At 31.7% G+C, this 18,555-nt stretch overlaps 1 protein-coding gene across 12 annotated transcripts in view; it reads right to left on the bottom strand.

Annotated features, from left to right (window-relative positions):
* Positions 1–18,555, bottom strand: part of LOC145266937 (alpha-1,3-mannosyl-glycoprotein 2-beta-N-acetylglucosaminyltransferase-like) — a 471,814-nt gene that overhangs the window by 31,221 nt on the left and 422,038 nt on the right. For all 12 annotated transcript variants that reach the window (XM_080122740.1, XM_080122745.1, XM_080122746.1 and 9 more), the window contains one exon: positions 2,705–2,813. In XM_080122740.1, the coding sequence (XP_079978866.1) occupies positions 2,705–2,813 (109 nt within the window). The remainder of the gene's footprint in view (positions 1–2,704; positions 2,814–18,555) is intronic.

The raw sequence follows: 18,555 nt of genomic DNA, 5'->3' as shown, positions 1-18,555 counted from the left end.
TTGATTCTTGCTGGTGGCGCACAAGTCATTTTTTTTTTTTAACAACTTTTTAAATCATTACTATATAATAATCTATAATAATCTATAATAGAAATCTCACCTGTCTGTTTAAATGTATTTTTATGTATGTGTGTATATCTCGCAAAAACTTTCGACAGAGGCGACAGATTTTCACGAGATTGGTATCGTTCTGGAGCTCGACACTTTAGACGACAAATATTGAAAAATTGGTCAAAGACATTAATTCCTTCACCCTCAACTGGGCACTTTTCTACAGGGAGGGGGTTGCTTTTTTCGCCAATATTTTAAAAAATTATTTCCTCTTTTCGATTGACTAGCCTTAATTTAAACCTTTGCCACTTCCAGTTTGGCGATGGGCGCAACAGAAAAGACGTCACTTATAGGTTAAAAAGAAAATCTCTATTTTTTAGAGAACAAGCAGTTAGACCTACCTACACACTATCCTTATATTTTCTTTTTGTTTTTTATTTTTCAAACTAAAACTGCCACTTCAAATCCGTTGCCAAGGCCGCTGGAAAAATAGTGGGATCCTTCTATCGATCCACTTGATATCTCACTGCTGATGCAATTCTCTATCTATATAAGAGCCAGGTACGTCCAAGGATGGAGTACTGTTGCCACATCTGGGCAGGAGCTGCTAGAAAGGACTTGTCCTGCCTTGATAGAGTTCAAAATAGACTTTGTAGCCTCGTAGGAGATATCCTTTTCTCTTCCCTGCAACCTCTATCTCACAGAAGAGATGTTGCGAGTTTGTCTCTGATGTATCGTTATTTTCATGGAAAGTGTTCGACTGAGCTTATATCTATGGTCCTCCCATCGCCAAACTTTCACAAGTAACTCGTTTATCTGAAAACACTATCAATAATTACCTCCACTCTTTATCTGTGCCTAAAACTAAACGTAGATTCCTTGAATAAAGCTTCTTTCTTAGAACTGAATGCATGTGGAATTGTCTTCCATTTTCCTGCTTTCCAGCTGACTACAATATAGTTGTCTTCAAGTCCAACGTAAACGAGTTCTTGGTGAGCCGTTACACTTAAGTTAACAAATTTACCGAATTTCCATTACTAACAATTACTATATTGTCCAATTGACTACTGTACACTCTTAACCCTTATCCTCGAGTGGTCTCTGGGCCTATACAAAAAAATAACCATATTCCGTGTTTGAATATATATATTTTTTTAATTTAAAAAAAAAATTTTTTTTACATTAGTGGTGATTCCTATGTAAAAAAAAAAAAAATAAAATAACCATATATTCAAACACTACTATGTTTGAATGATTTCTAGCCGCCAATTTGAAAAGAATTACTCACAAACGTGACTGTTTCACTCGTAACGTAAAGCCCTGTATCAGTCACATGTACTCACAGAGATGATGTATAGAAGTGTAGTCTGACCAGAGAAGCATAAAGATACTCAACACATGGAGAGAAATGGTAAGAATGATATGATAATGTAATGTGAGTTTTTAAGTAATGGCTTAGATCTGATGACCTCAGAGGAAAATTAAATCTGGACAGTATGCAAAACTGGAGACTTTGTTAGTTTGGTCACATTGAAAGAATGGCTGAGAGTGAGTGAATTAGTATATGTAGAACAGTTGAGGTAGCTGAGTTAGTTCTAAGGATTTTTCGTATGTTTATACAGGGCTCTACGGACAAATTTATCTTTAGTTAACCTTTGACAACTAAATATTTTCGTTTACGTGATTTTTGGAATATATTTTGGGTCCATGACGAGTACGTACATCATAAAGATTTTTTTGTATTTTTGTGTTTTTTAATTAGTGTAATATAATTTATAAAACTCACTGTCTATCTGTCTGTCTGTCCCCATATTTTCAAACTCTATCTCCTCCGAAACTGAAAGTTGCAGAGCGGCTCTAGGGGCTTCAAATGATTGGATTTTTCATGAACAGTTCTTTTTATGGGTCTTTAGCTGGTTAAAATAGTTTTTAAGGGGTCAAAATTGAAAAAAAAAAACAAAAAAAAAAATTATACATTTATCTTAGTTTATTTTTAATTTTTAATCAATTCCTATACATGTCACGTTGGTACAGTGGTAACGTCACCAGCTTTGAATGCTACAGTTTTACTTTCGGTTTCGATTCTAGCTGATGGCACCCAAATAGTTTCTTTTTTTTTTTTAAATCATGAAATCATATATACGAAATCTGGACAAATGAAAATATAATTAAGCATATTTTACGACCGAGCACCCCCCCCCCCCCAATACTTCTAAGTATAAACTGACTTGTATGTTGTATGTTGAAACTTGAAGGGATAAGCATTCAAATTTCTCCAGGTGTTTTTTTTTTTAGATAGCTTCTGTTAAAAAGAAAATAGAATATATTATTCTATTAAACTTTTCATTGTTTAAATAATTTGATTGTGCTCGTTTTATTAAAAACCAAATAAATAGAGGTTGAAAAAATATTTTTCAATTAATAATGAGCTTTGGAAGATTATCAGTGAAAACACACACACACACAATCACCAAAAGATAAGCGTTTAATTATTTCTAATTGCCACTTTGAAATGATCGCTCACAAATGCGACCGTTTCACCTGCTTATTAAGCTATAATAGTTACTGGCTGTTACACTCATGATCACCCTTGACGGAAGCCATTTAGACAAGGAAGTAGACCATTGAAAAGCAAAATAAACGTTCCCCTCACCTTAATATGTGTCACATGGTCCTTGTATAAATCGATGGTGGCGGACGTTTTTGCATGACCGCAGTCCTGACTAACGATGATTGGAAATTTTTGACGATCTTTTCTATATCTGAAGAAAAAAAAAAAAAAAAAAAAAAGAAATGGATGAAAAAAAGAGTTAAAAAAAAAAATCGAAATTTCTCACATTGTCAAAAAATTGTCCGTATCTATCACGAATAGGCTCCTATATAGTTGACTATTATAGAAAACTAATCACATATAATGATAGATGTATCGAGACACAGGAATGGGTATGTTTGATCTGGCATAATGATGATTCATTAAAATTATGGGGTCTGTGTACGCGCTGGTCCACAAAGTATGGAATTAAAAAAAAAAAAAAAGAAAAAAACGTTTACAAGTGTTTTTGATATTGATGTACATAAGAATACTTTGATAAGTATGTTTTAACTTAAATAGGGATGGTATAATAACATTGTAGGGTCTGCGTTCGCGCCTGACCTCCATAGAATGGAAATAGGCACAAACTTTAATAGAGACTTTTCATATCTATCTGCGTAAGTATACTTTGATAATTATGTTTCAGTTTGAAGAAATATGGTATAATAAAATTATGGGGTGTTCGTTCGCGCATGACCTCCATAGAATGGAAATATGTCACAAAGTTTAACAAGGTTTTTTAATATAGATCCACAGAATATTGTGATAAGTGTTTCAGTGTGAACAGGTATGGTATAATGAATTATGGGGTTTATCTATTTTATTTTTACTTTCATCATATTTTACTTTGGTTTTGATACCCCCAAATTCGAAGCTATCTCTTTACAACCCTTCCTTTTCATAACCTATCATACTTTCATAAATCAGAGTCCATTTTCTGTAGGCTGTTTTTGAACCCACTCAACGACGAGTACTTTTGCTAGTATATATATATATATATATATATATATATATATATATATATATATATATATATAAGCGCAGATCATCAAATAATGATTAGATCACTCTGACAGACGTTAAAAAAAAACACTTAGAAAATAAATGTTTAAATTTCAACATCATTTCTTGTGGTTAACGGTGGCCGAATGGATTAGGTTCTTGCTAATGAAGCCGGGTTCGAATCTATTGGCTGGCGTCAATCGTGACACCCTACACTGATGATTTCCGAAAGGATGAAACATTAGTGTCTGTAGGTATTTAATAATTATTATAGTAAATAATTATATATATATGTACCCGCCAACATTTGTTAATTTTTAAGGTTTATTATTGTTTTATTTTTTTAAATATTTTTATAACATGTTTCAAGCTTTTATTTAGCTCTCCTCAGATGTTTTTTTAGTTACACAATAGTGTTTGAATATATGGTTAAGTGGCAGTTTTAGTCATTTAGAACTGCTTTAAAGCTTCACCGCTTACTCATTTTTTGACCAAATTTCAAACAATTATTACAGTTTATAGATCACCTTCTCAGCTATATTATGGAAAAACATTTTTTTCAATTTTCGTTCAGTAAAACAAAAATTATGATGAAATTTACTGGTGTTCAAAATCGTAAAAAAAAAAAAAAAAAAAAAAAAAAACTTAAGGAGGTGAGTGACGTTTTTTATGACTTGCTTCCATAGCAACCACGTCGTTTCAGTGACTATTGTTGCTACTAATTCACCACTCTCACGAAAAGAGAAATAACAAGTGAAACAGAGAGAATGAAAGGGAGATAATTGGGGGAGGATTTTATTAAAAGCAGACGAGTGCCGTACATTGTTATTACATATGTGTTTATGAGGGCAAAAAAATAAGACTGCAATTAAACAAAGAACAAGTGAATTTACTGAAAGCCTGGAAAAATGGATTACAATAGAAAAATGTGAGCATGAAAAGTAATATGGTTAAACTTAAATATGGAAAAGTAAAGGACTAGTTGTTAAAACTGGAAAAGAAAAGGACAAGATATTCTAATAAAAAATATAATAAATTTATAACTTAAAATATTGCAGCATTAAGAATTTTTTTTAAAATTCAATTTATAACATAAAATCAATCGGAATTGGGAATCAGAAAAATCAGAATATTGGAGGGTATCGGAATCGGAAAAATTTGTACCAATTTTCCGATGCCAAAACGATTCTTTTATGATTGTCTTTTTTTTTTTTTTTATTTGATTTTGTTTAAAGCAAAATCTTCCATTGCTAGTAATAATGATAAAATAATAAATATTTATTGATTTTCAATTACCAGTGAAGCTAAAATCGATAGATCTTCCCCCACAAGTATATTTTTTTTTTACGTTTAGGAAAATATCTTGCAAATTTAATGTCTGTGTTTCTAGAGTAAACCTAGAAAGATACAGTTATATAGTTAAAAATTTAGAGATTTATAAAGAATTGGAAATTTATCGGAATCGGGAATTTAGTGCAGAATCAGTAATTGTATTGGAATCGGGAAAAATATTGGAATCGTCCCATCACTAATATGCAGACATAACTTTAAATAAATACAAATAATCTTGAAATCATGCCATTGACTTTCCAATGCACTCTGTATGCAAGGACGGGCAATGCCGAGTATAACCCCTCCCCCCGCCACACACACACACATGCGCGCGCCTACGCATGCACTTTTGTGTTGTCATGAACGGAAAATAAATATGCACCCCACCCGTTCTCTCATGCAGCCGCGGCCTCCTGAGAGTTGGTTATTGATTTTGGGACGTTCTATTTTCAGTTCAAAACATTAAAAGACTCGCAGAGCGTTCAACAAAAGGCATTAACCGTTTATTATTTTCAATGAGAAGAGTGCCATTTCGCAGACAATATCATTTTTTTTTTTCAGACTTTTAGATTTCAAATCATGGCGTTGCTATCAACCCCTGTCGTCTACCTTTTGCATTTTTATTCTCTTTGAAAACATTTTTAAAAAGATACCATCTATAATATAAATCTCACCTGTCTGTTTAAATGTATGTGTGTATGTTTGTTTGTTTGTATGTCTCGCAAAAACTTTCAACAAAGGCGACAGATTTTCATGAAATCGGTATCATTTTGAGGCTCGACTCTTCGGACGACAAATATTGAAAAATTGGCTAAAAACATTAATCCCTTCACCCTCAACTGGGCACTTTTCTACAGGGAGGGGTCGCTTTTTTTGCTGATATTTTCGAAAGTCATCCCCTCTTTTCGATTGACTAGCCTTAATTTAAACCTACGTCACTTTTGGTTTGGGGATGGGCGCAACGGCTAACGTGTCACGCTTTTTTCCTCCTTTGCGGTACAGATTTGAACCTGCCTGCTTGCCTACTATCACTATTTTTTTTTTTTTTGCGCTCGCAATTTAACATTTTTTTTTTTTTTTTGTCCAACCAACACACTTACACACATCTCCACTTTCTTTTCTGCCTTCGTGGCACAGGTTCGAGTCTGCCTGCCTACTACAACTTTTTTTTTTTTTTTTTTTGCTCAACACACACACCTACAAACACCTGGGCAACGCCGGGCACCCAGGCTAGTTTATAATATAAACAGAAGTTGGATAAATGTATTTTGAGTTTTTGCTGAACTCAAAAAATACACAACAAACAGATATTTGGTATTTTCTTTAAATCAGCGCAACCCTAGAAAAATTTCTACTATTATATACAAGAAAGTTTCTGTGTGTGAAACAAAGATACTTTATGTGCCTGGCAGTGTTCTTGGATAGGTTTTGGATTACTGGAATGTCTTTGATAAGTATCAATAAATGTAATAATCTGATGCAAGAAGGAAAAGGCAAGTTTGACCAAAGTTAACACCTTACACAACCTAACATCACAAGTGCATTTGAGAAGTTTTATTACCACACAAGCAGAAAGGCTCGACGTATAAATTAACAGTATGTTCTTTGATATGACAGGGGCGCTTTCAGAATTAATGTTTCTGTTTAAAGCACAATTGCATCATGATACTTTTGCTTTTTTATTTTAAACTTAAATTCAAGCTATTATCACAGCACAAACAGTAAGACTAGACATATAAAATCAACAGTAAGTTATTTGATAAGACAGGGGCACGTTCGAAATGAATGTTTCTGTTTAGAGCATAACTGAATTTTTAATTTTACATTTTAATTCACGGCATTATATAAAAAATAATTTTATAAAATTAACAGTAGGTTCTCTACAGTGCAATGTAAACTACAATGTATTGTAGACTAAGTCACTGTAAAAGGCAGTCGCTCTGGGACGGGTCCCCAACTTGATCAGGCAATCAATCGATTTGATTGAAAAATAGGCGATTTCACTGATTTTGATGACAATAGAAATATGGAAGCGTAAAACAGTTGTCGATCATCCGGGCAATGTCGGGTCACCTTGCTAGTATATATATATATATATATATATATATATATATATATATATATATATATATATATGGATATAAATATGTGTGCAAATTTAAGCCCACCCAATCTCGTTTTCACAACGGTTATTTTGTATATTCAAGAAATTAGTTCTGAGAAATAATTTTAATTATTATTATAATTTTCATTATTATTATTATTATTATTATTGCTAAATGAAAATTGATTGATCACGAGAAATAATTCTTCAAAGCAACGATTAAAAAAAGTGACAAAACTTGGACTGAAGCATAAAAATGACAAATAAAATGAAAAAACTATCGGACTTGTTATTGATCTCCTTGTTATTCATACGCACTTATCTTTTTATTATGGGAGTGTAAGACATTAGTTGATCGTCATTCAATCCCGGGCAACATCGGGTCCTTCTGCTAGTAATATCTTAAATTTAGATTCATTTTGGACAGTTAAATAGTCATTTAATAAGTAAACATAATTTTTAATGTTATGTATTAATACAGGCCATGAAATGCGTCAGCATTTTTTTTTTCAAATTGAAAGACGTTAACTATTTTTTACCAAATTGAAAGACGTCAACTTTTTTTTTTTTCAATTTGAAAAAACGTTAACTTTTTTTCGAATTGAAAGACTTTTGTTTTTTGTCAAATTGAAAGACGTTAACTTTTTCTGTAAAATTGAAAGATGTTAACTGTTTTTTTTGCAAATTGAAAGACATTAACTGTTTTCTATCAAATAGAAAGACGTTAACTTTTTTCAAATTAAAAGACACTAACTTTTTTTCAACTTGAAAGGCGTTTCCCTTTTTTTCAAATTGAAAGACGTTAACTGTTTTTTTTTCAAATTGAAAGACGTTAACTGTTTTTTTTTCAAATTGAAAGACGTTAACTGTTTTTTTTTTCAAATTGAAAGACGTTAACTGTTTTTTTTCAAATTGAAAGACGTTAACTGTTTTTTTTTCAAATTGAAAGACGTTAACTGTTTTTTTTTCAAATTGAAAGACGTTAACTGTTTTTTTTTCAAATTGAAAGACGTTAACTGTTTTTTTTTCAAATTGAAAGACGTTAACTGTTTTTTTTCAAATTGAAAGACGTTAATTGCTTCTTTTTCAAATCGAAAGGCATTAACTTTTTTTTTTAATTGAAAGAGGTTTACTGCTTTTTTTTCCAAATTAAAAGAGGTCAACAGCTTTTTTTTCAAATTAAAAGAGGTTAACTGTTTTTTGCAAATTAAAAGAGGTTTACTGCTTTTTTTTCAAATTAAAAGAGGTTTACTACTTTTTTTTCAGATTGAAAGAGGTTTACTGCTTTTTGCAAATTGAAAGATGTTAATTGTTTTTTGTGTATTGAAAGACGTTAACTGCTTTTTTGTCAAATTGAAAGACGTTAATTTTTTCAAATTAAAAGACGCTAACTTTTTTTTCAAATTGAAAGACATTTACCTTTTTTTATAAATTAAAAGACTAACATTTATTTGTCAAATTTAAAGACGCTAACTTTTTTCACATTGAAAGACACTAACTTTTTTTAAATTGAAAGACGTTTCCCTTATTTTTTTCAAATTGAAAGACATTAATTGCTTTTTTTGTCAAATTGAAAGGTATTAACATTTTCTTCAATTGAAAGAGGTTAACTGCTTTTTTTTCAAATTAAAAGAGGTTTACTGCTTTTTTTTCAAATTAAAAGAGGTTTACTGCTTTTTTTTCAAATTAAAAGAGGTTTATATATATATTATTCCTTATTGGAATTTTTTTATTTTTGAGATGAGCATTGTATGTTAATTTTATTTTATTTCGGACTATTAGTCTCATCTTATCTTTTTATTGGTGCACAACGTTTCGGCCAATTTCCTCTGGACTTCGTCAGGTGGTAACCGCGACAGATAGGAACTTTGAATCTCCTAACTGCATTCTAAACCATCACTGCCATCCGTAGTTGTTGTCGTCTCAACACATTTTTGACCAATTACCTCTGGCACGCTTTGGGTGGGATTGAAACCGCTATCTTCAGACAATGTTCATCTGGAACCGTAGAGATTCAACGTCTCTATCAACTGCGCCACGGGCCCCGAAGGGCGATCAAGGTTGGATTCTTTTGACCTTATAAATCCACATTTTATTTATTATCTGATCTTCCATAGTCGGGTCCGTACCGATTGGTATATATATATATATATATTATTCCTTATTGGAATTTTTTTATTTTTGAGATGAGCATTGTATGTTAATTTTATTTTATTTCGGACTATTAGTCTCATCTTATCTTTTTATTGGTGCACAACGTTTCGGCCAACTTCCTCTGGCCTTCGTCAGGTGGTAACCGCGACGGATAGGAACTTCGAATCTCCTAACTGCATTCTCAGCCATCACTGCCATCCGTAGTTGTTGTCGTCTCAACACATTTTTGACCAATTACCTCTGGCACGCTTTGGGTGGGATTGAAACCGCTATCTTCAGACAATGTTCATCTGGAACCGTAGAGATTCAACGTCTCTATCAACTGCGCCACGGGCCCCGAATGGCGATCAAGGTTGGATTCTTTTGATCTTATAAATCCACATTTTATTTATTATCTGATCTTCTATAGTCGGGTCCGTACCGATTGGTATATATATATATTAGTTAGGAGATTCGAATTGAAAGACATTTTTTTTCTTTCAAATTGAAAGATGTTATTTTTTTTCTGTCAAATTGAAAGACGTTATTTTTTGTTCTGTCAAATTGAAAGACGTTATTTTTTGTTCTGTCAAATTGAAAGACGTTGACTTTTTTCTGTCAAATTGAAAGACGTTATTTTTTTTCTGTCAAATTGAAAGACGTTATTTTTTTTCTGTCAAATTGAAAGACGTTATTTTTTTTCTGTCAAATTGAAAGACGTTATTTTTTTTCTGTCAAATTGAAAGACGTTATTTTTTTTCTGTCAAATTGAAAGACGTTATTTTTTTTCTGTCAAATTGAAAGACGTTATTTTTTTTCTGTCAAATTGAAAGACGTTATTTTTTTTCTGTCAAATTGAAAGACGTTATTTTTTTTCTGTCAAATTGAAAGACGTTATTTTTTTTCTGTCAAATTGAAAGACGTTGACTTTTTTCTGTCAAATTGAAAGACGTTGACTTTTTTCTGTCAAATTGAAAGACGTTGACTTTTTTCTGTCAAATTGAAAGACGTTGACTTTTTTCTGTCAAATTGAAAGACGTTGACTTTTTTCTGTCAAATTGAAAGACGTTGACTTTTATCTGTCAAATTGAAAGACGTTGACTTTTTTCTGTCAAATTGAAAGACGTTATTTTTTTTCTGTCAAATTGAAAGACGTTATTTTTTTTCTGTCAAATTGAAAGACGTTATTTTTTTTCTGTCAAATTGAAAGACGTTATTTTTTTTCTGTCAAATTGAAAGACGTTATTTTTTTTCTGTCAAATTGAAAGACGTTATTTTTTTTCTGTCAAATTGAAAGACGTTATTTTTTTTCTGTCAAATTGAAAGACGTTATTTTTTTTCTGTCAAATTGAAAGACGTTATTTTTTTTCTGTCAAATTGAAAGACGTTATTTTTTTTCTGTCAAATTGAAAGACGTTATTTTTTTTCTGTCAAATTGAAAGACGTTATTTTTTTTCTGTCAAATTGAAAGACGTTGACTTTTTTCTGTCAAATTGAAAGACGTTGACTTTTTTCTGTCAAATTGAAAGACGTTGACTTTTTTCTGTCCAATTGAAAGACGTTGACTTTTTTCTGTCAAATTGAAAGACGCTGTACTTTTTTCTGTCAAATTGAAAGACGCTGTACTTTTTTCTGTCAAATTGAAAGACGTTTACTTTTTTCTGTCAAATTGAAAGACGTTAACTTTTTCCTGTCAAATTGAAAGACGTTAACTTCTTTTTGTCAAATTGAAAGATGTTAACTCAGAGATTTAATTTATAATTTCTTGACATTTTATCTACAAAGAACGGAAGGAGAAAATTAGTTTCAGCAATACTCTGTTGCGGGGGTATCTCCAATTTTAATTGGCCCTTTTAGTAACACTCTGGGGTGTTTTTTTTTTCTTTAATTCTCACTTAAAAAAAATTCTTTTCTAGGAAAAGGATGTTAAGAAACTTTACGATATTAAACATTTTCTATTTAATTCTTTTTATAACTTCTGGCAGGGCGAGGTATCCCTGCTAGTGTATTATTTAAAGGGAAGCTGTTGAAGTGTGTGTGTGTGTGTACATACATAATCACGTTGACACACTGGTTCTCATGAGATAACATACGCTAAGCAACGTTGAGCCTGGCTAGTACTAGATGGGTGACCATTTAGGAATTCTAGGCCCTGTATGTTCTCTCCGATTATCTCGGCATTGTATTCAGTCATGCTGAACTTCCACTTGTCTCTGGTATTTAACAACGCCGACTCAGGAGAGATGTAGTTGGAGATTGTACAACTCTTGCCACAAAAATTCCATGCACAGGCACCCTTACAGTGCGTAGTCTGTCAAGACTGAAGGAAGCTATCATGTGTGTGTGGGGGTGGGGGTGGGGGGCTGTCTCCAGCGAAAAATAAAAAACTGCGACATAAAAACCCACAATTTGATATATTCTTGATCAATGTTGCCCAGGATAAATAATATCTGAAATTTAGAAAACACTATTCATTATTTGAACTTAAATAGGCACAATTTTCGTTAAAGGTTAGGGTTTTTACTTTTTTTTTTATACAAAACTAGTGGGGGGTGCCTGGCATTGCCCGGGTGTTTGGAGGTGCGTGTGTTGAGAGAGGGGGGGGGTAGATCAAAACAAAATGAGCGTTTAAATATTATATATAAAAAAAAAAAAATTGCCCGGGTGCTTGAAGGTGTAAAAAGTTTTGGTAGGTGGGGGGGGGGTAGGCTCGAACCTGAAGTCTTGAGGCTAAGGTGGAAAAACAGTCTGACACGTTACCCCAACGCTAAAGAGACAGAGAACTGAGAAAATCAAACATTTAAAAAAAAAAAAACAGCAGGTGCTTAAAATAATGTCAACGATTTCTAGGTCAAACATCACACCATAGTCGTAGTAGTAGTAGTAGAAAAGGAAAATGAATAAACGATTTTTTTGCTACCCCTCCCTGTAGAAAAGCGACCCATTGAGGGTGAAGGAGTTAATGTTTTTGGTCAATTTTTTTTATATTTGTCGTCTGAAGGTTCAAGCTTCAAAATGATACTGATCTGGCGAAAATCCGTCGCCTGTGTGGAAAATGTTTGCGAGACATACAAACACACATTTTGCCTTTTATATATATATATAGACTAGCGAGGGGTACCCGGCATTGCCCGGGTGTTTGTAGGTGTGTGTGTGAAAAAAAAAAACAGGTGCCCGTGAAAAAAAAAAGCCCTGACGACGCGCAGTTGGAAAATAGTAAAGTGTGAAAAAAAAAAAAACAGGTGCGCGTTTTTGATTGACGTGACGGCGATAGGTATTCAGCAGTTAGCATTTTGTGCGGGACAGTTTTTAATGAGGTCAATAAATCGGTTTGTTTGTTTTTAAAAACCCGCTCCCTCATCTCGAAATGAAAGCTACCATCTGATATGATGGTCGACATTGACCAAACGTCACTTAGCTCTCTAGAGACCACTGGCTCTGGGCCTGTGATTAGAGTCGAGTTTCACTTTTTGTTTATACCGAAAACCGAATGTAACGTGTGCCGATACGGAAAATGTGGAATAATTAACGTTTGAAAGTCAATAAAATTAAATAGACAGTCGAGCTCCGTGGTTAACTGTGAGATATTACAATTTATAGATGATATAAAAAGTTTTAAGAAGTTGTGAAGCGAGCGAGCGCTTCTCTGAAAGAAGCCTTTTGTGGACATCGAGGAAAAGCGTACGTACATACATACATAAATTTTCGCTTTTATATTTATAGACTAGCGAGGGGTACCCGGCGTTGCCCGGGTGTTTGGAGGTGTGTGTGGAAACTCTGGAGGTGGGGGTGGGGGGTTAAAAAAAAGAAAAAGTAAGTGTGAAGATCGAACCCGAACCCTTGAGACAAAGTTGTAAATTAAAATGTGAAAAAAAAAACGTGCGACGTTAACCATTACCCCACCGTGAGATGCTAGCGGAAACACGTTTGAATTTATTTAATTACTTGGATTTAGCAGGTGCCCGCTTTAATGAGTTAATGAGGTCAAGTTTGACTGCAGGATTTCATTTACTGCTGAACGCCCCCCCCCCAAGATCTTATAGGAAAAAGACTAACTTACATGCGGCGAGCGACAAATGTTGAATATTTATCTTCCCGAAATCGAGCAAATTAAATAGACAGGCGAGCTTCATTGTTAACTATGAGATATTACGATTTATATGTGATATAAAAAGTTTTAAAAGGTTGTGTAGCGAGCGACCACTTCTCTGAAAAAAGCCTTTTGTAGACACACAGAAAAAGCGAACAATAATAATAAAATACGTACGTACATTTTCATTTTTATATTTATAGATAGACTAGCAGTGGTACCCGGCGTTGCTCGGGTGTTAAGAAGTGTATGTGTGTGTGTGTTTGGGGGGGGGTTAAATCACTACAAAAGAATAAGCGAAGTAATAACTCTGCTTAAATATTAATAAAAAACAATAAACAAACGTGATGAAAACAAACGATGTTAAAATTTCTTAAAATCAGGAAAAACAAAAACTAAAAAAGAAAACGTGAACGTGATGGAAAAAAAAAAAAGAACATGATGCAAAACGAACAATGTTAAAACTTCTTAAAAAAATCTGAAAACTAAAAAGGAAAAAAAAAACAGTGAACGCGAAAAATGGCATAAATAACCCTGTCTCAATATTAAAACTGTAGGTGTGTGTGTTGGGGGGGGGGGTAGATGGAAACTAAAAGTAATACTCTTGTTTGAATAGTAAAAAAAAACAGTGAAAAAAGTTTTCGGAGGGAGGTAGGCTCGAACCCAAAGCCTTGAAATTAATAGTCTGATGGCATAGCATTACGCCACGAAGCCAGGGACTTTAAAAAGAGTCGAAAATAAGCATTTAAAAACGAAGCAGGAGCAGAAAAAACGAATTCACAACACAAATTTTATTGTAAGATAAAAGTGGCCGAAATAAAAGAAATTTACGACATCATTTTGTAAGTGTTAGATATTATTATCTCAGTAGTATATAAAAAGTTATAAGAATGAGGCGGCCAGCCGAGACGCAACTTGAAAAAAGCCTTTGCTGGACATACAGAAAAAATGCACACACACACAAACATTTTCGCTTTTATATATATACTAGCAGGGGTACCCGGCGTTGCCCAGGTGTTTGGAGGTGTGTGTGGTGTTAAATAAAAAAGAAAAATGGCTTAAATAAGCCTGTTTCGATATTAAAATTTTAAAAAATCGGTGGGTACCCGGTTGTTTTTGGGTTATAAACGATATTTTCATGCAATATATTAACAATATTTGTATGCAATATATGAACGGTTGTTTTTGGGTTATAAACGATATTTGTATGCAATATATTAACGATATTTGTATGCAATATATGAACGATATTTGTATGCAATATATGAACGATATTTGTATGCAATATATGAACGATATTTGTATGCAATATATGAACGATATTTTTATGCAATATATGAACGATATTTTTATGCAATATATGAACGATATTTGTATGCAATATATTAACGATATTTGTATGCAATATATGAACGATATTTTTATGCAATATATGAACGATATTTGTATGCAATATATGAACGATATTTGTATGCAATATATGAACGATATTTGTATGCAATATATAAACGATATTTGTATGCAATATATGAACGATATTTGTATGCAATATATGAACGATATTTGTATGCAATATATTAACGATATTTGTATGCAATATATTAACGATATTTGTATGCAATATATGAACGATATTTGTATGCAATATATAAACGATATTTGTATGCAATATATAAACGATATTTGTATGCAATATATTAACGATATTTGTATGCAATATATAAACGATATTTTCATGCACTATATAAACGATATTTTGATGAAATATATAAACGATATTTTTATGCAATGCAGAGATATCATCTGCAGAGTTGTAAAATAATTCATAGATAACATAAAAGCTGATTAATATTGATTTTTAAAAGTTGCGATAAGAAGAAACGATAATATTACACGATCCGTTTAATTTTCTTTTTTTTTTTTTTTCCGGATACAACTGATGTTAATCACATTCGGCCGCAGGGATCACTGCCCATGAATAATAAGAGGGATCAGTGCCTATGAATAATAAGAGGGATCAGTGCCTATGAATAATAAGAGGGATCAGTGCCTATGAATAATAAGAGGGATCAGTGCCTATGAATAATAAGAGGGATCAGTACCTATGAATAATAAGAGGGATCAGTACCTATGAATAATAAGAGGGATCAGTACCTATGAATAATAAGAGGGATCAGTACCTATGAATAATAAGAGGGATCAGTACCTATGAATAATAAGAGGGATCAGTACCTATGAATAATAAGAGGGATCAGTACCTATGAATAATAAGAGGGATCAGTACCTATGAATAATAAGCCCGATAGTTGTTTCATTTTGTTTGTCATTTTTATGCTTTGGTTTTTGTCACTTTATTTAATCGTTCCTTTGATTTATTATTTTTCGTCCTTAATCCAAATTTTCATTAATAATAATCATGTCTCATAACTAATTTCTTGAATATACAAAATAACAGTTGTGAAAACGAGATAAGGTGGGCTTAAATTTGCATACATATATGTGTGTGTGCGTCTCTATATATACATATGAAAATACATATATATATGAAAATGTATATAAAAGAATACAAAAAGTATAAAAGTTTATAACTTTTCTTTATTCGTTTTCAATTGGTGACGTGCAGGAATGCAAAATAATATTATTAAAAAAAATAATTTTTTTTTAACTTTTTTACCAGTACATATTTTTCGACCGATCCTTCAGTTTTCATCAGTGTAGTGAATTTGCATACATATATGTGTGTGATGAAAATGTATAAAAAAAAAAAAAAAGTATTATGAAAAAAAGAATACAAAAAGTATTATGAAAAAAAAAATTTTTTTTATACAAGTACATATATATATATATATATATATATATAAATTTAAAGGAGATTAGAATAATAGTCTAAAGAGCTAAGTGTATTTTAATGTAACAGTGAAATTACTAGTTTAATTAAAATACAGGAAATGCTCGTTGTAATTTAGATATATAATAAGCTCGATAGTTAAATGTCCTAGAGCTAATTCAATATTAAGTAAAGTGATTTTCAATTTAAAAATTAAAAAAAAAATTTTTAAATTTAAAAATCAAATTTTAATTAAATTAAAAATCAGTTTCATAAGGAACAACAACAAAGTCAATTATCTGACTTTGTTGTTCCTTCTTATGAAACTGATTTTTAATTTAATTAAAATTTGATTTTTAAATTTAAAAATTTTTTTTTTAATTTTTAAATTGAAAATCACTTTACATATATATATATATATATATATATATATATATATATATATATATACTAGCAAGGAGACCTGCCGTTGCCCGGGATCGAATGATGTTTCACACTCCCATACTTTTATTGTCATGGAAACTGGTGTAATCAGCTATTTTTAATCAAGCTGATTAATTGCCTATTCGAGTTGAGGACCCATCGCAGTGCCCTGGAAGGAAGCTTAACAGGCCTTCTCCGCAGTGACTTAGTTCACAATACGTTTTAGTCTACTTTGCACTGTAGAGAACCTACAGTTGATTTTATAAAATTATTTATATATATATATATATATATATATATATATAATGGCTTGCATTAAAGTTAAAAATGCAAAAGTCAAGTATCATGCTTCAATTGTGCTCTAAACAGAAACATTCATTTCGAATGCGCCCCTATCATATCAAAGAACCTACTATTGATTTTATATCGCTTGTGTGATAATAATGGCTTGAATGAATTTTAAAATAAAAAAACTATCATGATGCAATTGTGCTTTAAACAGACTCATTCATTCTGAACGTATCCCTGTCATATCAAAGAACCTACTGTTGAGTTTATATGTCTAGTTTTTCGGCTTGTGTGGTAATAAAGCTTCTAAAATGCACTTGTGATGTTAGGTTGTAAAAGGTGTTAACTTTGGTTAAAATCGCCTGTTCCTTCTTTCAGTGAACTATTTCAATTATCGATGCGTAGCAAAGACATTCTGATACAAAACCTATCTAAGAACACTGTCAGACATGTAAAGTACTTTCGTGCAAAATTTCCAAAAAAAAAAAAAGAAAGAAAATCGACCCAGGCTTTTCAGGTCCATCGGGAACAAACTCACACACAGACACATACACACAAAGTTCTTTTTATATATATATATATATATATATATATATATATATATATTAGTGATGGGACGATTCCAATATTTTTCCGTATTCTGATACAATTACTGATTCCGTACTAAATTTCCGATTCCGATACAATTACCCATTCCGATTCTTTATAAATTAATAAATATTCAACTATAAAAGTGTTATTTTTTCCCCGATTATCGTAAAAACACGTGTTAAATGTACTTACATTTTCTCAAACATAAAATTACGCTTGTGATTGGGGGGGGGGTAATCTAGAGATTTTAATCTTACTGGAAGTTAAAATAAATAAATATTTATTATTTTAGTATTACTACAAGCAGTGGAAGATGTTTCTTAAACCAAAATCAAATAAAAAAAAAATACTTTAAGGAATCGGTTTTGGCATTGGAAAATAGGCTCGAATTTTCAGATCCCAATACCCCGAAAAGCTCCGATTTTTCTGATTCCGATTAATTGTCTCAACACTATATATATATATATATATATATATATATATATATATATATATATATAGTGTATACACACTATATATATATATATATATATATATATATATAGTGTATACACACACACACATATATATAATAGTATACACATACCACATGCTGCTCCCCATTTGGGGGGGGGACATCAAATTGGTCGAAGGGAAAATTATTCCCAACTTGTATTTAGGTAAAAATGCACTTTCATATAAATAATTGAATTTGTTTAAAAAGTATCGCAAAACCAAAATAAATAAATAACATCATAGTATACACACACACACACATATATATATATATATACATATATATATATATATATATATATATATATATATGTATATATATATGATAAGACCAAAAGATGGAGGAAGTGAGGAAGCATGGCTGTGGAAATCTTTTTACCTGAATACGATGTCCAACATGTTAAAAATATACCATTTGTTGTAAAAATCTAATGGATAAACATCTGAAGAAGTTGGTGGGGACAGGATATTTTTACAGAAACAGAAAAGTGCCAACTCATTAATGAAACAGCTGTAATGGAAAAATCCAGGAAATAAACGAAGGTTATAAAAAAAGAAAACGTGAGTCTTTGAATTTTCAACAAAATTTTGCACTATTAAAACAACATATATATATATATATATAT

The sequence above is a fragment of the Euprymna scolopes genome, chromosome 42, assembly GCF_053919585.1.
Source record: "Euprymna scolopes isolate OS-2025 chromosome 42, ASM5391958v1, whole genome shotgun sequence".
Classification (NCBI taxonomy): Eukaryota; Metazoa; Mollusca; class Cephalopoda; order Sepiida; family Sepiolidae; genus Euprymna; species Euprymna scolopes.
This window is presented reverse-complemented; position numbering and strand designations above follow the sequence as displayed.